Below are 24,671 nucleotides of genomic sequence, written 5' to 3' on the forward strand. Positions count from 1 at the left end.
AGCGCACCACAGAGAAACTTACCAACACAGATTTTACTTGGTGGTGACAGGAACCACGTCATAATGTCTACAATGCTATTTTACCTAAAACGACCAGGTAAGCTAAATGTGTCTTCTGAGTTTTTTATTGAAATGTTGATAATAGTAATTATACTATTATAAATTATTATAAACAGGGTTTTAGAAAAATTACATGCTTCAGATATCTGGTTCTTATCACCATTGCTATGACAATTCTGACTTGTTAAGTTTCTCTAGAATGCATTTCATATCAAACTAATCTGAAAGATTTTGTTTAGATCATAATTTAATTATGCAATCATTCTGAAAAATCAATGAAATTCCCCTTTTATCGCTAATTCTGATTAGCGAAGCACTACTAATTATATTAATTTTTAATTAAAAAAAATTTAAATTAAGTCTTATTTAGGCCTAACAGAGCAATCTTGACAGACCTGACAGGGTAACAAGGTGGCCCTTTTTTGGGTTCAACCATGCCGCTATAGCCGTGCAATGTGCTAGACTGCTGTTGAGAGGCTAAATGTAAGATTTTAGGTATTATAGACTTTAGGCCTTAATATGCAACACTCCTGTTTAGTGCACTGAATAAGAAAATCATCATTGCTACTTTCTGACAGCAAGTAAAAATGCTACCTAATCTCTGCATGTTGTTCATGCACGCAAACACAGATACTTCCACCGATCAGTGAAAAATTAAATACTGGTATGTTCCCAAATACAGGAGCACACCATTGCCATTAGTGGGAACAAGGCATCCTGGCCTCATTTGTCATGTCTGGAAATAGAAGCCTCAGGGATAACTGGGTTAAATCTAAAACAATGGAAAACGTTTGCCATCAATCATGTGCTGTGCAAACAACAGACCTGTTTCAATAGGGATCCATTACAATGTTTGGCTCAGGATAAAATTAAGACAGAATGAGGGGAACAAGCTGCGTAGAATCTAGTTCTAGTTTAGCATGATACTAAAACTGAGCATTATATTAAACATACAGTGAGTTTGAACCAAAAAAAGACAGAAATATAAAATGTGGCTTCAAAACCACTGACCAGACCTATCTGAGAAGCATCTAGGTGTGGCCCAGTGCTCTAATGAGCATGCTTGATTGACAGTCCTCTGTCCAACACTCCCAGCCTGCTACGCCACTCAAGTGGCGGTGTGAGTGAATGAATAAAACAAGATTTACAATTACAGGTGGTGTTGTAGACTATGCCCGCTGTGTCCATTCACAAAAAAAAATCCATTTTCCAGCTTTTATATGGCAATGTCTTAATGAAGCGGACAACAATTAGACAGTGCTAGCTCAGTCATGTTTGCAAGCTTACTTTCGCTCGGTTGTTAGCTTTCACTGTCTGACTCGTACACAGACTGTAGGAGAACACAGTTTTGTTGAAGCTGCGCAGGCAGGACAAACCCCATAAGCCATGTGATCAGTCATTTATTGGACACTGAAAAAGTATTCACAGGAGTATTTCAAGTATTTTACAATAGTATTAAACATAGCTCACCCATGTTTAGAATCATGTTTGAAAACTACCTGTTTTTAATCACGAGATTTAAAGACTGCAAGATGAGACACTGCTACAACAGTAATGCTCTATTATCCAGGGCTTCAGATAAAAAAAAAAAATAGCTTAAGGAGCCACTGGCTCCTAAAAGAAAAAAAAAAACAGGCGCCAATAGCTTTTTTTAAGTGCCAAATAATAATAATATGCAAACAAATAAAGCTTTTCAACACAACTCAGGTCAGCTCTGTTATTTAAAAGGCAAATCCACCGATTTCTGCATAATTAAATGGTTAACATGTCAACATCATCATGCAGAGTGGTTTGGTATGAAACGCTTTGTTCTAGAGAGACTTACAGAGTCAGAATTGTACGCAGTGATGATGATATAAACCAGACATCAGAGGAGTTAAAAGTCTCTGAAAGCTTCCTCCCAAAAAAGTCTTATATGAAATGGTTATGAATATACTGCCTGATGTCTGAGACATTGTTTTACAGTAAATTTGTGATAAAGTTTTGGTTTAACCGTGTTTTAATCAATTCATTTTAATCCATTCATGGTGGACGGATACATGAAGAGTGTTCTAAGGCAAAATAGTCCCTAAAGAATTTTCTGATTTACCACTATTTTACCGTCATCAATGTTACACAAAAACTCCTGAAGTCCTGGCTTCTGTCACCATCACTGTAAAGACACCAGTCTGTAAGTTCTCTGCAAAAGAACCATTTCACATTAAAACAATGACTCTTTATATCTGAAACACTGAATTGTACAGAAATTTTGAAAAATCAGTGGAATTCCCATTTAAGTATCTCTGACTTCCACTGTGCCTGATTCTCAAACCCATCCAGTCTGCTACTTTTCATTAACACGATTTGGGAGGTTAAGCAGATTAGGGGTTGAGCAGATGTTACAGTCCGACAGAGATGGTGATTATGTGAAAAAATTTGTTATTTTTCGCTTTGCCATTTTCTCCACACTGAGGTTAACAGTAAAAAAGCTCATCTTGGCTTAGCTGCTTTGCTTGTCATGTTTTGCCGCTCTGGTCGAAATCCCACAAGCATGAAGGCGTTTCTGATAGGTGGACACTAAAGACTATCAGTTACATTTTAAGATGAAAAATGGTAAAACAAATGCATGAACAATAACATTAACAAATACAGAACAATAGAAATAAATAGTTAACAAAAAAAATTATAATAATCCAAAATTGCTACGTGTTGCCACTGGCGAGTTAATTAATTTTATTACTCGCGAATTAATAATAGTGGTGGCAACTGTGACCATCTTAGTCACTGGGAGCCCTGTTATCTGATCATTCTTATAGGGCACCATCATATCACTCCACTCATCTTTCCATTAAGCATGACATAGCTTATTTACAGAATCAGCCAAACATAAAGAAAGGGGTTCAGGCAGCATATAGTATGTACAACACATCTGACAAAACAGGCGAATAAAGCATCTTGAAAGAGCAAAACAGTGCGCATGTGGGTGCAGAAGATTTCTACTCTACAGTGGGTGGTTATGAATGAGATGTGTCTTGTCTGCATGCAGCGAGGAGAGAATTACAGCACTCAGCACTCAGATAAATGGATTCAGTAATGATATATTACCTGGTAGACATGGTAGGCATTGGCAGCACGGCCTTGCAGGAATACCGAAGGTATCCATACGTTGACAAGAGCACGATGAGCTCTAAGGAAAAACACAGAGAACAGTATTTAAGACAAGTGCACCAGTGACATTATTCATCATCCTTATACAATACTTACCATATTGTAGTATTTGCGTAGAAGAAGATATGGAAAACATTGTGCTTTTTGAACAGGCACTTTAACAGGCAGCAAAAAATGACCAGTGCTAACCCAACATGTAACACAGGAAGGGGTAACATCAGTGGACACAATTTACGAGGAGGACAGATACTTCTGACGACTAGTTACACTACAAAGGCCACCCCCCTCAAACACAGTTTGCTGAAAACAACACAACTACACTAATAACAGCTACAGCATCAGCAGTATCAACAAGAATGAGCGTCTCTGTTATCTGCGAGCGTGGCAGCGCGACATGTGGCACGTCACAGTATACATTTTCAGAATGTCGGCATTTTAATGTAATGTAATCCATACAATTGTACAATGAATGGACTTACCAACAGCCAACCACTTAACACTTAATTACACTACATGTTGGTATCTCCTAAAACAAAATTTACGAGCTCTTAGCTATAATAATGTTAGAAACCAAAGATTATCTTATATTTGTATCATGGACGTTATAGCCAATAGTTTGGCGAACAATCAAATTTACACAATTTTCCCGTTACTCTGGTAGTCAATCAGCCAAAATATGTTTTGTGCCTGCAATGCTTAAGTTTTGCCCTGAAGCTGTGAAGCTAATGTAGCTAACAAGTAATAGAAGTGTATTGCTACCAGTTTGCACTGTGAAAACTGACTGCCTAAATCATGACAAACTACAACACTGTATCACCGTTATTTATATATGCTATAAAAATTACCAAAAGTCTGCTGCAAAGCTAAATCTTAGGTAAGGCAAGTGTGAGATTCTTCAGGCATATAGTTTGCCTGATACTATTTGATGTACATAATCTTCCATTACTTGTTAGTAACATTAGCCTTGGAGCTTCAGTGTAAACCTAAAAAAAAAAGCAAACTTCAGACACCAAACAAGTCTTTTGTGCTTTTGATTTTTCACTGAACCATCGCTTTAAGAGCCAGGAGAACTGTCTGCACTTCCACATGCATTTTCTCTTTTAACCATAGTCAACAGACAATAGACTAGAAAGAAAAAAACAATCTTATGTTTTAACGATTAAAGATTGGTGGATATAATACCTGAAAGTTTACAGCTGCATTCCACAGAGCAAAAGCATTCAGCCCATCTATTCTTAGACTGTTCACTTCAACTTAGTATGACACAAATCACCCTATTGGCTCTAGTGGCGATTTTGAAAGGGAGCAAAACCACTCACATTGTATAGCACCCACCTGTCAGGCAAAAAGAAATACACTATCAAGAATACACCACAGAAAAGAAAGCAGAGGGTACTTACGTCTCAAAGTCAGACAGGCTCGGATCATCAGAGGTTTGGCTTAGGTCCCCGGGCACCTTTATAGAACAGAAAGCAGAACAAGTGATACCGTTCATTTGAGATTTTGTTTTCAATCAAGCTTTTTCTATATTTTATATTGTGTTATATAACTTTACCAGGGCTGCAAATTCCATGTTGAAATGACACTGCTACATATTATGATTGCAATTTGCCTTGCAAATATATTCATAAATTAATTAATCTTTGATGTGGTTAAAGATTGGTCTGCATTATTTTTATCCAAAATGATTTACATTTTTTGAGTCATGTGAATGATCTGATGCCTCTAAATCCCCACAGAAAAAATCTCATACAATCTAAGGCCACGTTTACACAGCAGGTAAAAGTGGCCCAAATCTTATTTTCTCAACAAATCCGATTTTTTTGTTTGGCTGTTCAGATTATCTTTTAAATGTGACCTGTATGCGACATTAGTCTGAACAGATCATGCTCCTAAAGCGACCCGCATGCACAAAAGCCACGGCTCGTCCAGAAGTAAACAATCATGGGCTCATCACCCACAGTGTGTTCGAGTTCGCCGAATTCGCTTCTTTGGTTCGTGTCCTCGGATTCTTTAAACTGTTCTCTGACGCTGCAGCCTCGGTCTCCTCCGGCTGCGTTCGGCCGTTTCGTTCGAAACCTCTTCGAGCACGGAGCGGCTGCGGTAAGTCTCTTCTATTTTTTGCTACAGAAACATCAAATGTTTATGAGTCTAAGCAGAAATTATGACGAATGTCGAGTTGTACTGACGTAAAAGTCGCATGACTGAGTCGTATTGCCGCAGATCGGATACGTATTGGATTTCAGTACCACATATGAAAGCGTCTCAAATCGGAATCGAAAATGTCAGATTCAGTGTGTTTTTTGCTGTTCACACTGCCACACAGATGACACATCTGTGTCACATTTGAGAAAAAAGATTGGATTTGGGCCACTTTTACCTGCTGTGTAAACGTAGCCTTTTACCTGCTATGTAAACGTAGCCTTTTACCTGCTGGGTAAACGTAGCCTAAGACTGGTAAAAGTCTCTGGTCAAATTTCAATTTTTTCTTTTCATCTTTTAGGGTTTGTTCAGACTTGGCAGGTTTCGTTTGATTAAAACAAAACCTGGTGTGATTGTTAGTGTAGTTTGTTGCAGCAAGTGAGAACGCCATCATCCGAATCTGATACACCAAGTAAGCAGACCGAGAATCCCTAAGCAGGTCGGTCTCAGTTCACTTCAAAACGAACTCTGGTGAAATTTGTTTCATGTATATGGACCAAAGATATCTGAATGAACCAGTCAGAATAAGTCAGAATAAACGGTCATCTCCTCTCTTAATAACTTAATAACATCATTTTAACGTGTTCATGGGTTTTATTATTCATTCATAAACTCTAAATCGGTAATTATAGAACAAAGAGTTTCTGTTTTAAAACGAAGCTGAGGTCATTATAAAATATTCAATGTACAAATTTGACTGCACACAAATTATATTACATATTAAGACACCAAGATTTCTCAGTTTTGTAAAAGCAGTCAGCCACTTGAGGCTGTTACAGGGATTTCACTCTGCTTTGCTTTCACTCTGCATTGAATCTTATGCCTTATTGCTCAAACATTACAAGACAGACAAAAGAAGACAAAAATAAAACCAACCTGATAGAACAGAGAACAGGATTTGACGGATATTGTACGTCATAAAATCTGGCCAATCAGTTGTGACTTTTTACCTGTATGACTTTTGTTTACATCTTTTGGTTCAATGTTAAGTATGTCAGTGTGAAAGCTAAAGGGAACCAGAATTAAAATACAACTGTGTATCATTTTCTGCTTTGGTCTGGACCAAGAGAACTGAAATACAAGTATAAACACATTCTTAAAGTAAAAAACTGTGGTTGACTGAAACACTAATTTATATGCAACTTTTATCCATAGTGTTTTTATATTTATATATGTTTATATAAAGATACACAATAATAAATATATAACAATTTATATAAAGATAAATAGTAAGTCTTTTATATTTTATGAAGTTTCTTAAAGGCCAGTAAAGTGTTTGGAATCTTTGATTTGATTTGTTATTGATCAATTAAGCCCATTTTTATTTATTTTAAACTCTGTATTAATTATATTAATATATTAATTGTAAAATAATCAGTCAATAACTAATACAGCATGTTCTTTTGGTAAAATTCCAAATATCAAGTGCTAATTAGCATGTGCAGTGGAGCAGACTATACAAGCAGTACGTGGGCATTTTGGGGTTAACTTACAAAGGATAATTGTGAAGATGATTACACATACAAAAAGGTGGAGAAAACAGTACGTAAATATGGCTTTTGGGTGTGCTAACTATTCTTGATAGCCATGGCAGGTTAAAACGTCAAAGAGATGTAAAGAAGTACATAAAAGAGCTTTAGCCAAAAAGAAAGAAGACAGAAGGGACATGGATTCACAGTGCACCAAGCTTCCAATCTGTTTTTCGGTGATGTCGGTAAGCTACATTCAGCTAGAAACACATTTAAAATATTCCTGTTTGTTCCTATGAACTGATTATTTTCTGGTAACACACCAAAGATCGTTACACCCAAGGGATAAAGGTGATTAGAGCACAGAGATCATTTATATTAGCTGATAATATGGATCAGAATAAATACAAATAAGACAGGTCATGTTCAAAAAGTCCAAATAAATACCAATGAAACAAATATTAATTTGCAGTTACACTGACAACATTTACTCTAGTGGGAAGGCTTTACACTATATGTACATTTCTTGAGGATTTGATTGTATTCAGCCACAAGAGCAATAGTAAGGTTAGGTACTAATGTTGGATAATTAGCTCTAGATCACCAACACCACTCCAATTCATCCCAAAATGTTGAATGGTGCTCCATCACTTCGGAAAACACAGTTCCACTGCTTCACAGCCCAATGCTGGGGGACTTAATACCCGCCTAGCTGATGCTTGGCATCGGGCGTGGTGATTTAGGCTCACGTGCAGCTGCTCATTATATTAGCAGTGCTTTTCTATGGACATAATACAAACTGGGTGTGCACAGCTGAACACCTATGTCAGCAATGGGTGCGCCTTAAAGTACCTGATCTTACTAATTAGAAGGGGTGCCTGCATACTTTTGGACATACAGTGTACAATTCATAGTGACAGGCCTTGTCATTTGCATATTGCAGCACTATGCAATATGAGTTGTGCAAAGGCCAATACTGCGATCATGATTAACGATATATAGTTCCGCCCTAACATCAACCTTTGCATTTTTTTCTGAATGTAGTCAAAGTGCAAGTAATGAAATACATAAGCACAAAGGTAAAGTTTTTAGGAATTTTGTGGCATCAGGCTGGTAAAGACTAGCCTGTCAGTCCCTGAGATGCTTCTGTCTTCTCACATCATTGGTCTAAAAATAAGGAAGACCCATAATTTACTATAATATTGGTCCAAATAATTAAAGATTACTTCACATTATGAAAAGCCACATTTGGATGGAGAAAAGCTCAATAAACTGATATATTTACCTGCTATTGCACTAATCCCTTCATCCTTAATCGCTCATGGCCTACAAGCAATGCTGTAGTGCTGTAATTCTTTTTGTGTTTGTGTGTGTGTGTGTGTGTGTGTGTGTGTGTGTGTGCATGTGTGTGTGTAACTGCAGTAGTCAAGTGTGGGCGATATGGCAAAAATACGCTTAAAGACATTTTGCTGTACATTATTCATATCAATATTTAATTTTTCTGAGGTTTTAAGGTAAAACAGACAAAATACACCAGAAAAACAGTTGTCAAGTACTCAAACCAAACATATCATAAAAAATAAATTAATACTTTTAGTTAATGGCTTAATAGGCTGATATTCAGTCAGCTACCTGTTGTTTGTTTACAGGGTCTCTATAATTTTCTTTATCACAATTTTACGAATTTGTTTAGTGTTCCAATGAGTCCCTTGAGGAATCTGCAATCATAAATTCACACAAATTCAACCCAAATTCACAATATTTGCAAGGGCATGAAGTTTAGTCCAATCTCGCGCTATTTCTGCATTAAATGTGTAAACGGTATAAATTATAAAGAGTAATAAATTTATATTAGAATGAGAGAAAATGAGTAGTAACCTTTTTGAAAAATTAAGGTTGAGGTTCAGAGGCCAGACTCCGATTGATAATCCTAATTTTTAACAAGAAAATATAATGCAAGTGACGGTTGTCTGAAATACTCCCACACCCATCTGGCTATATTTAAGCACAGTAGCATGACAGTTTCTCATGCAATGCTGTCTGGGTGCTTGAAAGTCATCTACACTTGTGGTATCCAGCCTTGCCCTACACAGATTTCATGAATCTTTTCACAATATTAGTGCAGTAGATGGCAAAATATCTAAATTCTTTGCAATCTTGTGTTTAGAAATGTTCTTTTTGAACTGTTTGAGCCACAACCCAATTTTGGTTGCAAAGACTTAGCCATTGGTGGATACCCCAATCATGATCCCCTCATCTGTTAGCAATTCACGTTGGAATGTTTCAACACAGTGTAACAAATATTTTATAAACTTTTTACCCATGTTTTGCCTCTCTCCAGACAGGAGGCATCAAATTCAACATTTGTTTATATTTGAAAAATACAATCATGCCAAAACATTAAAAGTAGTTAATAAAGGTTCAAGAGAACAAATATAATTTTTTTTTTGGAAATGAGGTTTGCCATTTAAGTACTTGTACTCAAAAAGTTTACAGTCAAATATTCAGGAAAGATGAGGAAAAACAAAATAAAGTGCTCTCAAATTTATTTAAAAAAGTTATTACTAATTCCTACAGTTTTATTGCAAACGTTCCCCCTTATAAATAAAATAAAAATATTGACGCAAATATTGATCAAAGCAGATGCAACATCAATCATTTTAGCCCACTTTTTTAGTATTTGTACTGAAAAAATTGTATCAATGCATCACTAAAAAACACACTAACATTAGAATAAATACAACTAAACAAATGCTTTTATGTGTGTTTGTGTATGTGTTAGCTTAACTATTTCCAAACCTCCCCTCAAGGAAGCTCAGTATTTAAAGTTACAATTCACTTTGTAGTTCAGTTCTATATATTGAATCTTTAAGGTAGGTACAGTAAACAAAGGGGTAGTGAAACAGGGGAGTTGTTTGGACAACACATGCACCCTCTGCTTTGATTATTTGTGTTTCTATGCTATGCTTTCACTGTCTGTGAACCATTTTCATGAAACTATTAGGAAATGTATGGTTTTGGGGTTTGATGTAGCTGTTAGCATGCTATGCTAACTCCAGGCTTTGTTTGGTTAAATCCTCCATTGTTGTTTCTGTTTGTTTTGCTCACTGCAATGATTAATGTGTTATTAAGAGGAGACTATATATCACCCATCATTCTAATGCTGGTGTAAGGATTACCCTCCAATGTACTCAGCTGAAAGTTACACTAAAAACTTCAGGAAGAAACTCTGGATAACAGCTTCACCTTTCTCCTTAATTTCCTTACGTTTCTGTGTGGCCCTATTTTAGGTAGGCGGATACATAGTGGTGGCGCCCACGGGAACCTGCAGTTTCTCCTGATATAGAAAATACCTCCTACCTTTTTTGTTGTCTCATTTTAATTAGCCTGTTCTCACAGAACACAAACACTGTGTAATGATGGCTGCAAGTAAATGGTCAGAGGCAATAGATGGATCCTCACCCCCTTTAGACTTCACTGCTGGTCCATTTGTGACTCAAAGATCCATGAATGACATCACTGACACCCTAAGACAGCTATAAATCTGCTTAGATGATGAGCAGGAGATATCAGTATCTGGCGAGAGTTTAGATAACCAACAAAACTAGCTTCCCCCTCTTCCCCCTCCTGTGGACAATCTTCCTTAAGGTTGGAAGGATACTGACCACTATTTTGTTCTCCAGTGGAAAAAAGACTACCAGGGATGCTGGAGAAGCGCTGCTTCGTCGTGACCCTACAAATCAAGAAATGGAGAGGACAGTTGCAGGTGCTGAGAAACAGTTTTGAGGAGAGTAGTAAAGATCTGGAGAATCAACTGGGATATTACGTGGAGAAGTGGTGTGAGCGACTTAAGAAAGAGATGGATCTGGAGATATAGGAGCTCAAAAGATCAGTTGTGGACTGTTTCTAAAGGAATGATGTGCAACTTGAGAAGAGATTTCAGGCCTGCAATTTCACTTCCACTCGGTTCTCCAGAGCAACAGAGAAGAAAGGGGAAAGAAATAGACAGAATGATCATCTCATGGACAGTGTAAGTGGAATGCACACCAAACCACCTGTCAAGATTGACTTCCCTAGGTGTGGAGGTCTTTGTGAGGAAATGGATCCAGTTGCCTTCATTGAGAAATGTGAAGAGTTTCTGGCAGTCCAGCCCCTAAGTGATACCGAAATTCTTGCAGGACTCACATCAGCTCTGTCTGGTACAGCCAAGGATTGGTGGAAGGCCCACATTGAAGGATTCTTTCTCTTTCTTAGCAGAGAAGCAGGTGGGGCCAAATGACAAAGCAAAAATACACCTGTACCTGGCCCAGGACATCATCCCACTTGAAGATCCAAAGTTGCTGAACTAAATCAAAAACCTGGTGGATGGAGCTGATGCAGGTACCCATGTCAGGCAGAGGTTTCATCAGCTTTTGATCAGTTGGGCATCAGTCTGCACCACACACCTAGGAAATACCACTGCTGTGACTCGCTGCATTACCACTATGGATGAGTTACCTGTGTGACAGCATCCATACCGAGTCTCCATTGACAAACAGGAGCTTATTAAGAAAGAGATCGATGTCATGATAGAGATAGATTATAAGACCTTCAACGTCTCCATGGGCATCCCTAGGGGTGTTGGTGCCAAAAAAGGATGGAGGTATGAGATTCTGTGTTGACTACAGGAGACTGAACACAAAAACCCATCTAGATGGTTACCCTACACCTCAGATTCAGGGCATTCAGGAGTCCCTCTATAGAGCTATTGTGTTCAGCAGCTTAGATTTAAAAAGTAGATATTTGGCAGGTAGGACTGGAACCACGGAGCATCCAGAAAACTGCCTTTACCACCTGCTGTGGATTGTTGGAATTTACTGCCCTTCCATTTTGGACTCAAAAATGCTGCTGCTACTTTTCAAAGACTTAAGGAATCTGTTCTGAGGAGGTTAAAAGGTCACTGCTGCCTTGTTTACATAGACAACATAGTCGTATATTCCACCTCAGTGGTACAGCACTTACAACACCCAGGAGTATGTGTTCCATTGTCTTCATGAGGCTGGACTCACTTTCAACCTCAAGAGGTGTAACCTCCTGCAACGGGAGCTCATTTTTTTTGGGATATGTAGTATCCAGTATGGATATCCAAACAGAGCACGACAAGGAGAAAGCAGTGAAGAGCCTGAGCCTCGGTCTGTGAAGGAAATACAGATGTTCTTGAGGATGGCGGGCTTTTACCATCACTTAAGTCAACAGTTTGCTGACAAAGCAGCCTGCTTGAACGCTCTGAGGAAGAAATGTACCACATGGATGTGGACTGACGAGTGCCAAAAAGCCTTTCAACACATCAAGCAGGCCTTGATCTCATCACCAATCTTGAAGCGACCTGACTTTACCAAGGGCTTTAAAGTGCAGGTTGACGCAAGCAACAAAAGTCTGATAGCGGTACTCCTTCAAGAAGTAGAAGGACAAGAACGTGTAAGTGCATATGCCTCCAGGCTTTTGCAAGGTGCAGAACTGAATTACTCCACTTCAGGAAAGGAGTGTCTTGCAGTGATATGAGCTGTTGAGAAGTGGAGAGTGTTCTTGGAAGGGCGACACTTTGAAGTGGTTACAGATCATACTGTTCTTTCTTGGATTTTTAACCAACCTAAACCCTCTTCAAGATTGAGCAGGTGGGCAATCCACTTGCAGGGATTTGATTTTACAGTCCAGTATAGGAAGGGAAAGTGCAATGTAGTACCAGACACCCTGTCCCGTATCACACCCGAACCTGAAGAAGGAGTGGTAACCACCTGTCAAGTCATAGCCTGTCAAGTCACAGCAAAAGACCATTTTACAGTATGCTCATGACAGTTCTTTGTGTGGACATCTATGGAGGATGAAAACCTTGATGCGACTCTTGGACATGGCATATTGGCCAACAATCAGGAAGGATGGGTGGAACTACTGCAAAGAGCATGAAACCTGCCAAAAGTACAAGCCTGAATTTCTAAACCTGCTGGCTTCATGCAATCTACACCAGTAGTCAAGCCAGGGTATATGTTAGGCATTAAACTAATGGGCCTTTTGCCAAAAAGTCCTTGCCAAAATGAACATCTGCTGCTGATAGTGGATTACTGCAGCAAGTGGGTGGAACTGTTTCCTCTAAGGACAACCCTATAGTTTTTTTGTATATAGGGTTGGAAGCACACTTAATACACTTTGACAGTTTCACCATATGTTTGTTGACGTGTACTCTGTTCTTAGTTCTAATTTTTGCATTTCTTTTTGATGCCCCCAATGACACCCTTATCCATAGCCCAGTAGGTGCAGTTTACCCTCAATTTCCTCATGTTTCTGTGTGGCCCTATTTGAGGCAGGTGGTTACACACTCTGAGAAGCAATCAGCTGCTTGTGTCCTGACATGATGCAGTTACACATGCACAGTCACAAATGAATTAAAAAAAATATATTTTTTTTCTTTCAAAACTACATACACTTTATTGGAATACCTAAATCATCAAACAAATACTAAGATGTAGGTGTGTGTACGTGCATGTACTCACTGGGCCTCGAAGGTCGATGAGCTCTTGTCTCATCTGGCCAATCAGGTTGTCTTTAGCCATGAGTGAACAATACAGCCTCTCATTAAACTCGATCAGCTCTCCATGCATCTCAGCCACCTAAAATATACACAAATTACATTTCTCAAACCCCATACCTCATGACCCTCAGACACACCCCATCTGAGACACTAAAGACACAGGTAGGGCTGTCACAATCATAAATGCAATGTCAACATACATTTGGGGAGGCAACACCTCTTCTGACAGATGAATTATGTCAATTTTGACATGTTCGTTCCAACTACTGGGCTCACCAAACTTCAGAGGTGTTTTAATATGTTCTACTGTAATGCAGAAAGCAAGTGCAGGCCAATTTGAAAGCCAGAAACCACACAATCACTATGGCATTAGGCTCCAAATTCAAGGACATTACGTACACTGCCCTCTAAACTTGTTAGAGCACCAATTTAGAAGTTAGAAGTTTACTTGATGTGCATTAATGACTGCATTTTCTGCATTCTTTTAATTACATTTATTTGTCTCAACCCCATGCACTTAATTTACATTTTGCTTGTTGCAGCATAATACGATGAAATCTAACAGCTGTGTAAAATTACTGCAGCCAGCTCAAATAATTGCAATCATCTCAAATAACTGTGATAATCAATGTGACAGGCCTATACACAGGACTGAAGGGCCATATTCATTTCACGAGTCCATTTTCCATTTTTAGTTTATTGTATCTCTCATTATTCCTTTAGAATTAAACAAGCTGATAATATGTAAATGACATCTGTTCTGACATTTTTTGTGCCTATTTCAAAAAGCAACTGAAATGTGCAGACTAAACTGTTAAGTTCAGACTGAAATCCTCAGTGAAGTCGAAAAAAACTTCCTCTTTAAATGTCTAGATTATCTGGAAGGCTGCAATGATACTTTAAATCATTTTAATAATTTGCCCCCATGTCTACCGTTGCAGTAACTCTGTCATTGACTGCTTTTATCTCTTCATCATAGGCTGTAGGTTGAATGGACAGTCATACATAAATCCATGGTTGTGACATCACAACCGCAGCAAATTCAAAATGGTTTCTGCAACATGACTTCCATATACGGACTGAGGAGTCAACAGTTTTGAAACTTCAACAATGTTTCCATTGTGCTTTACACTCTTTCAAAAAAGCAGAGAAATTCAGTTTTCCATGAGAACCGCCTTTTGTACTGAGCATTTCATACATGTGCCAGAGTTACTGCTGCAGTCTGTTAAAACTGTGTACTGTACTCAGTCTCTTTTAACAGAACTAACTGTCTGTGTGTTTCTTTGCCAAGCTGAACAACTGCCCATCCTGTGCGGTTTGATGCTGTTGCTTCATCTGCCTTAATCGGATGCCCACTGCTTGCTTGCCTTCTGGACCTGTTAGACCACCATCAAGCTTCCTACTGGACAACGCTGTGCAGACCTCACCTGCATGCCACTGACCCTCCCTGATGATACTGCTGTATGCACAGATTCAAATTATTTAATGATAGCCATTGCTTCACCTTCTTTTCCACTCATCTGTTGTTTAATATGCTATATTAATGGTAAAAACCTTTTTCACTGTTCATATAGCTTGTTATTGTTTTGGTATCCGGTGTCGACCAAAGGAGGATGGGTTCCCCTTTTGAGTCTTGGTTCCTCTCAATGTTTCTTCCTTTTGCTCCTAGGGAGTTTTTCCTTGCCACTGTCGCCACTGGCTTGCTCATGGGGCCTTGGACCCAGATTTTTCTGTAAAGCTGCTTTGTGACATTGCCTGTTTTAAAAAGTGCTATATGAATAAATTTTGATTTCACTTGACCTTTAACTAAATCAGGGTACCATGCAGTTATGCCAGGCCATTTTTTCCCAAGTTATATTTATGTGTTTGAGTGAGCTGGTACACGTCTAGCAGGTGTATGTATTTGGTTGGGGTGGAAGGAGCTCCTTTTTAAAGCAGGTTCCACTGCTGCCAGCCCACTCATCAGCTGTCACACCACAAAAGTGACAGAGACAGGAAAACAGGTCCCTGTCTGGCAACCACAGCCAGCATTCATTTGCTTATGGAAATCATATGTCAATGTACATTTGGGAAAGCAACGCCTCGTCTGACAGATGAATTATGTCAATTTTGACATGTTTGTTCCGATTACTGGGCTCACCGTATTTCAGAAGTGTTTTCATAGGTTCTGCTGTAATGCAGAAAGCAGGTGCAGGCTAATTTGAAAGCCAAAAATCACAAAATCAGTGGTATCAGGCTCCAAATTAAAGGACATGGTTTAGCTGATGAATACTTAAATGACAGGCTAAGTCAGCTCATTTCCTTCAAATTAAAGCGAAACAGAAAAAGAAATCGCATGGCATTTGCCTGACATTTAAATTAAACAGACTAAAGACCAACAGATGAGGTAACAAAAACAGTGTTTACACACATTATTATACAACAAACCTCCTAAAAAGCACCAAAACCTGATTATCAATCCATTTTTTGTAATCACTATAGGACGCAAGAAAGATAGGTATTTGGAGAAGCATGTTAATAGTCAAAGTTTCAGGAAATTTGGATAAACAACAATAAAATCATCAAAACAGTATTTCACAAAATGCTTCATTTCAGAGGGTACTTTTGACTCACTAGCACAAATACTGGGCTTTAAATAGCATTTATGCATTGCTATTCACAGCATTAAGGCATATCTTATCATGTGGCTTGTTTGACAAGTTAAAAGGGACGTCAAAAAACCTGACCTCCTTAGCTCATGAAGGATAAGGAAAGCTTTGAAGACACAATCATAAAAAACAAATCAGATCAAACTATTTTAAATTCACTGTTCGCAGGTAAAGTGGAAGAGATCTTGAGACAGAGGAAATGATACACCAGCTGAAGCACCAGCACTTCTGCAGAGCTAACTCAAGTGCAGGCAGAAGGGTACTGAAGTTCAATAGTATACTAATTAACTGAAATACTAGAAACAGGAATACACTACAACAAGTACATCATAGCCCACACACAGAAAGCAGAACTTTGAACTGATGTGTTTAGGAGTCTAGTTTTTTCTTTAAATGACCAGGTTATACTGAGTTTAATAATGACTGATGACCCAAATTGATTGGCCCTTGGATTACTAGTTGCTAGGCAACTAGATTTCACTCTCACTGTTGTCATGCTGTGCAAAGATGGCAATTGTTTTCTACTAGCTTGAATATAGCTTAATACACAGTCATTTTTACTTTGCCTCACTGGCCAGCATACAAGCAGTTTGGACAGTGGAAAGCTGGAAGTTGCTGAGTGTTAGCACAAGGTTTGAAGAGTCAGAGAATTTGTTCTGCTCCAACATTGTCAGCAGTTGACGATTCCTAACAATTCTTGACCTGCCTAACCAGTCCAAACTAGAAAATTACAGCTTTTTTGAGACGTTATAACTGGAAGGGGGTCCAATGTTTGCACATGCCACAATTAGTATTTTCTTTTTTTTTATTCTAATTTTCAAGTGAATCAAATGTAATGTTATTGTGCATTAGCATTCGCAGAAAAATGCAGTTTCTAAAACGGTTCACTGGAAGGTTCTGTTTACTTCTTTTCACTTCAAAATGCAATGTAATTTGGCCAGGTGTGCCCATACATTTGCATACAACTGTACTATACCTAACTCTGTGGACAGGGCATTTGGGTCTAAAATTAACAAACACAACAATGATTATTCTGCTATCCTCTGCTAGCCTATAGTTGCAAGCTACTCTCAAAATGTTTTTACTGGTGCATAGAATATACTTCAATTTTCTTCTTTACACCCAGACTGCAGAAACTGAAATTAATTTGTTAACTTCTGAAAATATGCCTTGGATAAGGTCTGTTTAAGGATCACGCTTAATACAGCTGATATTGATCCATTAAAATATGCCTTGACTGTCTCTGATATAGATCTGTGTTCAGACTGTGATGTCTACATGGTCAAACTCAGCCATGGCTCACAGGCTCAGGAGCAGCATGTGAGTGAGGACTGATAAATTCATTTCCAAAAGGGTAAGCTTTTGCTTACACCACATACATATACATACTAGGACTGCAACGAATTTTCAATAAAATTTGATATGTTCAATGAAATGAAAATGAAAATGCAATTAGAATAAGGACTTACAGCCATTCTTATGGAATCAAGCACGTTAGTGCATCTGTTTTTATCAGTTTGATGGGAAACAGTGAGTCACTAGTAGCATGCAATAGCAGCACATTTAAAGAGAGCAAGATAATGCACCTGTACATAAGGCAAACAGTAAGTTATGGTTAAGTTAGCCTTTTTTTTATAAAGGTCAAATTGTCCTTTCTTGTCAAAGCCCTAGTGGCCTCTTTTCCAGTGTAGAGGCAAATGATTTCCAGGGCCATACTGGGCTGTTCCATGCTGGTGGGGACTCATGAAACCATTCTTTTTCTATTTGCTGTGCTGCTAAATCAGACCCAGGAAGTACTGAAGAAAATTACACAAAAGAGGGGCTAACTGCTAACAGTCCAATACCTACATATACCGCAAAACACATTGAAATTTTGTTGTCACTCCAACACCAGTCCCTCATTGCTGTGCTTTCAAATTCTTTATTCTCTAAACGGGTGTTATTTAACCATCAGTTACTGAAACCAAGCCTGTACTGCAGCGAGTAAGGTCACATGCTCGTGTTTGTAAGCATTCTGTGTTGAACAATTTTCAAGTGGAAATGCCACTGAAACGGTTACCCTTCATGCTAAGAACCATTGGGCCATGCATTGGAAAAGAGATCAGTGATATTGCCATTCCAACTGCCTGATTTAGGTTGCCAGATTGGGAAGGATTCCTAGGAATAGCATTTTATGCTACTTGCTATGACAGTAATTATTTATCCGTGATGTTTTTTCATAACCTTGTAATATTTCAAGTGTCATTAGTAAATAATAATTATAATAATAAATGTATTAATAATAAATGTTGACTTTTTAAATAATCATCAAAGTTTATTTAATCATTAAAATGAAACAAAACTTTCTTTAGTTTCATAAAATATTTGAACATCAAAGACAATATTCAATAGAATATTAAAAATGAAACTATTCAATAGTTGTTGCACTCTCAAACATACATACGCACTCTCAATCGTCACAATTATTTATTTGGCCCCACAGCTTTAAAGCAGGACATTAAAAAATAGGAATTAATTTTAAGCGTGAAGGCATCCAATTAATTTTCTGTGAAGGTGTGCGTGGGTGGGTGTGTGTGTAAGAGAGGGAGAGAGAGAGAGAGGAAAGGATGCAGAAGAAAGGGGAGAGCAAGTGAGAGAGAGAGGAAAAGAAAGTAAAGAGAAAAGAGACAGAAAAAGAGACAAAACTGCACTGGAAGACTAAGAGAGAAGGGGAGGAAGGAAAAGAAAGAGGGGAGAAAAAAGAGAGGAGGAGATGGAGTTAGAGACAAAGATAAAGATTCAGAAGGGAGACAGACAGACACAAGCAAAGGAAAAGAAAGAAAGCGTAGAAAGGATGGGGAACATAGGGGGAAGAAAACGGAGAGAGAAAGAAAGGGCAAGAAAGGGATGGGGAAGAAAGGGGGGAGAGAGTGAAGTAAATACTAATAACACTAATACATTAAATAATGATTTTATGTACATGAATGTGTTTGTTTAACCATTTTCCAACCTTTCCTCATGGCAGCCCAGTATTACTTGTAGTTCAACACGAAGAAAACAAAAGTTATGACAACAAGAATTACTGCTAACTTTACCACTGATGGTAAAGATGTAGACATGGTGGACGGCGTTTGTCTACTTGGATGTAAATGTAAAATAACAAAGTATCCCACAGTCAAGAAATATGACACAGATTGGCAGTTGGTATAAGAAGGATGAAGGAGCTTGAAAAGATCTTCAAATGTAATGATATGTCTCTATTAACAAAGATCAGAAATGTCCAGGCCATGGTCTTTTCTGTTGCTCTTTATGGATGTGAAAGCTTGACAATAAAAACGTAAGACAGGAAAAAACACTAATGCCATTGAACATTAGCATTGGCAGAGACTACTGGAAGTACCTTGCACAGCAAAGAAATCAAATAAGTGAATTCCTGTCCACACCAAGCCTCCAAGCCTCACTTCTCACTCAAAGCCCAGATAACCAAACTTAAATTCAGGCAATACCACTTAGTCAAAAAAAATTCCATTTGCAATAAGTCATATTTGGCAGTATGGCTCTGTAACAGAAAGTCTAATGCAGTGAGAGCAGCAGAAAGACTCCCCCCTAGGGTACACAACAGAGCAGGCATCGCTGACAACAATATGACATTGAGTAAATCAGACATAGCATGAAGGAGTTGGGGAGGAGGTGGGTTGCAAAGTGGCTTGCAGATAAGCTGCGAGAATGGGCAGGCTTAAATATGCTCTCTAATGAATTTAGCCAATCGTACGCGTAGCAGGATATTGCTGACGCAGATTTCCTGTATGGCAAAGCCTCAGTCTAAGCAGAAGTAGGGGCAGCATGGCCTGCCGCAGCTTTAATGCCCGTAATTGGATGTGAAACAAGTTTGAAGTGCAAACGGTAAAAGGACAGGTTTAGCAAACACAAACCAATCTGAACTGGTAGGAGAGAGAAGGGAGGGAAGGAGCAGAGAGAGAAAAAGAGGGTTGGGAGAGAGAGTGAGAGAGAGAATGAATGCTGGTGTCAGTGTCTACTCCAGCAGATTCACTCTGACAGAGAGTCAGTGTAGCAGCTGCCCAAGAAGTTCCTAATAAGAAGAGAAAAACACAGTAAGATGAGTGGAAACTGATAGAGACATCACAACAGAGCAAGAGAAGTGAGAGTGGCAAAGAAAGAAGGAGTGGCAGAAGAGAAAAAGAAAGCAACTCACTATTACTCAATTAAACCTGCTACTTAACCAAAATGCATAGCACACTCTATAACATGAGCACAATATTCATCAACTGATTAGCTCATCACTAGTCTTCATTACACTAAACACATTAGGAACAGGAACATTACATGTTACAATAACTGCTCTCGTCATATAGGTCACTGCAGGCTTATTAACCTTTTTTTTTTTAACCAATTTAGCCATTGCTAGTTAATTCTTCCCCTATTACAAGACACTGCCAAGCTGAAAGGACAAAGGCTTGCATGCGCTTCCTGCAAGAAATGTGAAGCCAGTTACTGTACCTGCTGCTAACTCAATGTCACTGGACAGTCAATGTGCTTGGAGGAGAACGCTGACTGCCGAATTGTCAGCTAACAGACACCCACATTGGCTAGCATTGTGCTGAATGATAGCATGAGAGGGAGGACCATACTACCCACCTAGAGGAGTGAGGCCAATTACGCTTTCTTGGACTTTGGCCATGCTTGTGGGGATAAAAGTTACAATCTCCCAACACTTAGATGGTTTCACCACTCAGGATTCCAGGCTTAAACATATTCAGCCACAAACATGAAACTATTTAAGGCTGTGGTGATCACTTAATTGCTCAAAAAACCTCATAACTGCTTAAAACTGCTTAAAATTCACCTTAATCCTTTTCTACTGGCTTGTCTTGGAGTGGACACGCCCATTTTATGCATTTTTGCGAAAGCGTTTTAAATTTACTTAAAGAAGTCTTTTAAAAGAAAAAAAAGTTGATTTTTTTGGAATCTTTGTAAGGCTGTGAATACGTTGTTCCACGTTTTTGTAAAACTCTGCTTATTTGATTAATCATCAAAATAACAGTAACCTAACCCTAAACCTAGATTACTTGATAACACATATAATCTACAGTGGCACTCTTTAAGGTACGTAGTTATGAGAATGAGAAAATGAAGTGCAGGCCCATATACACAGCCTCAGGTTAATGATTTCTACACAAACTTGTAACTAGTATCTCTGTACTCCATATGTGAATGCTGACCAATGACTAATATGTCATTTTACCACCTTTACAGGGTGATGTGCTTTGCAATATAATAAACTGTTTAGGTTTATTCCCATTAAAATCCTTACAAAAAATTATGATACCATATAGTAACACATATAATCAATAGTGCATCATGCAATGTTTTTCCATAATAAAAGAAGTAGACGAAGACAGTGTGTGTATATAAAATAGCTGAGGAGAAAGATCAAAAGAGAGTAAGAGAGACTAGGAGAGCATGTGTGTGCATGGTAGCTGAGAGAAAATATTGTCACCATATGTTATTTTCCTTTTCTAATGTAATTCTCTCAACATATGTTACTCTTCTGTGTCTGTTATTTTCTTATAATCTTAACCATGTTTATTGTAGAGTTTTAGCTAATTGTCTTTTGCTTGTAGAAGTAGTGATAACTGTCACACTCTCACCTTGCCTCCTCCCTCCTTTGTTTGTATTTAAATGACCCTTTGTCTCACGACCTTATGGTGATACTATCACCCCCCCCTTATCTCTGCCCCCTACATCTCTATTCATACCCCCCGTCTACAACCCCTCCTTACCCCTCCTCAAAGTCCTTTTGTTCCCCCTTCCCCCTCTTTAGTTTTTCAATGTATATAAGGTCTTTCCAAAATATTCTTGTTAGACTAGACTCCTGATCCTGCTGATTGACTGCTGATCGACCACGCTGTACCCATACTCTGTATGTGGAAATAAACTCCAGTCAACGCTGAAGCTCTAGTCTCCTGACTCTTGGTGCCGAATTTCTAACAGTAGCGCAGCTACGAGGTTCAGCAGAGCAGGTAATGTGTGTAAGTGAGAAAGCGATCTGGCCTGGAAGTAATGCGTGAGAATGTGTGTAGAGATACTGGTAAAGATTTAAACAGCTCTTTAAACACTTCAGCCTGCCAGGGGACAGCAAACCTATGCTTTACCAAACAGAGAGGAACTAGCCGCAAGTTTCCAGACAGGCTTCTCCTCTCAGCTATCACACTAAAGTAATCTGTGACGCACACCCTGACTGAACACTATACAGGTGCAGATGGGCAATATTTTGTTTTCAAAATGACAGATCTTTTTCAAGAGCTTATATAATGGAAAATTGAATTTTCCTCATTTCCTCACTGAAACAAAAGAGCGTGATGCGGTATGTAAACACTGTTTCAAAAAGTACCCTTCACTTCCTATTGCACTATATAGTTTTATGTTATTACAGACAGTAGTCCATCTGTTTCTCTGCACACTTTATTTGGCCCTTTTATCCTGTTCTTCAATGGTGAGGACTTCCACGGGTCCATCACAGAGAACATATTTTTTGGGTGGTGGATCATTCTCAGCATTGCTGTGACAATGATGTGGTGGTGGCATGTTGATGTGTGTTACACCAGTATGAGTGGATCAGACATAGCAGTGCTGCTGGACATCTTTTTGAACATCCCAGTGTCACTGAGGACTGAATAGTCCAACAACCAAAAATATGCAGCCGTCAGTGTCCTTTGGCAACAGATGAGGTAATGTAAATCTTTAAGTAGACTTTTAATCTACTTAGCGGACCAACAAAGTAAGTGTATCTAATAGAGTGGAAAGAAAGTTTTAAAAACTGTTTAAAAACTCAAGTATCACTGCTGTGTTTGATCCACTCAGTACAGGATTTCTTGTGAAGTTAAGCAACATACCTATATTTGCAAAGCGTTAAGGCTAATTTATATGTATAATTTGAAACATTTGTCGTGTCTTTATTTTAAGGAACAACAACATTTTAGATTGTTGGCAGTGCATTGAGCATTGTAAGAGCCAACTTAAGCCAATTCAAGCTAAATTTCTTATGTTTCCTCAGCAGATTACTATCAATGTACATGTCAAATGTGGTCACAATCAGAGCAGATCAGATTTATGGGCCCCTGTGTCAGAATAAACCACACTGAACCAATTGATTCATAACTTGTAATAATACCATGCTTAAAAGGCAAGATTTTTTAAATAATAATTGACCTTGAGACTTTGATGGTTGTTTTAATACCAACGGGATACAATACAGTTTTTAAAAGACTTGCATGTGCAAGTGTGAAATATAATACATTCAGACACAAGATAAATATAATAATATAAGTTTTCAATTTCTTGTATTTTTCTTTTAAGGTGGTAATTGCAGGTATTGCAGAAGCCCCCTCTGGTGGCCACAAATAACTATAGCATCACCTGATTCTGCGATCAAGATGGGTTCAAATAAAATTACAAGATTCCCTGTTAAGTTTAGCAGCATACAAATATTTGCGAAGTGTTACGTCTTACTGAGACATGTAATTTAAAAACCACTACAGTTTACCTTAATCTTAGACAGAAATAAGGAAATTATTGACTGTTGGCAGTACACTGCCATTGTAAGAGCCATTGTAAGAGCCAAGTGAAAGCTGATTTAAGGTAAATTGATTTGTACCTTGCAAAAATACTGTGCTTAAAAGGCAAGACTTTTTAAAATAATTATTGACCTTGAGAATTCACTGGTTGTCTTAAACCATGTTTGAGATGATGCAATAAAAATCCAGGAAGAAGTATGAAAAAAAAACTTTTCTGTAAAAAAAATTTACAGGAAAACAATAAGTCATATTTCCACATTTCCTGTGCAATTTTGGAACAGACATATAATTGCAAAGTTTTAGATGTTAATGAGATGTGCAGGTTGAAGCCATTATCTTTATTTTAATCATAGAAACAAATAACGAAATTGAAGTAAATTCACTTTAGATTAAGCATTGTATGTGCCCACAAAGACCACTTTAATTGACACTTGGCATGCTTCCTCAGGCGATTGTTTTGTACAATATTTCCAAATTTGGTTATAAGCAGAGAAAGACAGATGGATTCATAGCCTAATATGTCAGGAAATGCCGAACAGTCATTCTTTTCAATAAAAGTTCATTTTTTAAACAACTGCAGAAAAACTAATTTTACATATAATTTTAAACAGAATTTTAAAAGACTTGTATTTGAAAAAATGTTGGTTTCTGTGCTAGGCATGAAGTGATCTGTATCCAAAAAAAATAATAATAATACGACTGAGTAGCGCCACCTCATGGCCAAGAAAACAGATTTTTGTTGTTATAGCACCCCCTACTGAATGGTATCAAACTTGGTGGGCTTTCACAGAACCATGTGAGGTATAGGCCTCACATGTTAAGTTACGCAAGAATTGGCCAAAGCATTCCCGATCTGTAGCCACTTTTGGGAAATCAGCTAAAGCCGGAGAGGCTTAATTGGCACATGATGGCTATATTGTTGGATATTTTTTTTTAATTCTTGACCTCCAGACCTATGGTGCTTGGACCCCTAAATATGGCTGCAAGCGCCAATCATCAGGATCAG

At 38.2% G+C, this 24,671-nt stretch overlaps 1 protein-coding gene across 2 annotated transcripts in view; it reads right to left on the reverse strand.

The window, feature by feature from the left end:
* snx29 (sorting nexin 29) overlaps positions 1–24,671 on the reverse strand; it is a 146,268-nt gene that overhangs the window by 39,570 nt on the left and 82,027 nt on the right. For both annotated transcript variants that reach the window (XM_036573094.1, XM_036573095.1), the window contains exons 16-18: positions 13,406–13,522; positions 4,608–4,663; positions 3,145–3,226 (exon numbers count right to left, since the gene is read on the reverse strand). In XM_036573094.1, the coding sequence (XP_036428987.1) occupies positions 3,145–3,226; positions 4,608–4,663; positions 13,406–13,522 (255 nt within the window). The remainder of the gene's footprint in view (positions 1–3,144; positions 3,227–4,607; positions 4,664–13,405; positions 13,523–24,671) is intronic.

This window comes from Colossoma macropomum, unplaced genomic scaffold (genome assembly GCF_904425465.1).
Source record: "Colossoma macropomum unplaced genomic scaffold, Colossoma_macropomum, whole genome shotgun sequence".
Classification (NCBI taxonomy): Eukaryota; Metazoa; Chordata; class Actinopteri; order Characiformes; family Serrasalmidae; genus Colossoma; species Colossoma macropomum.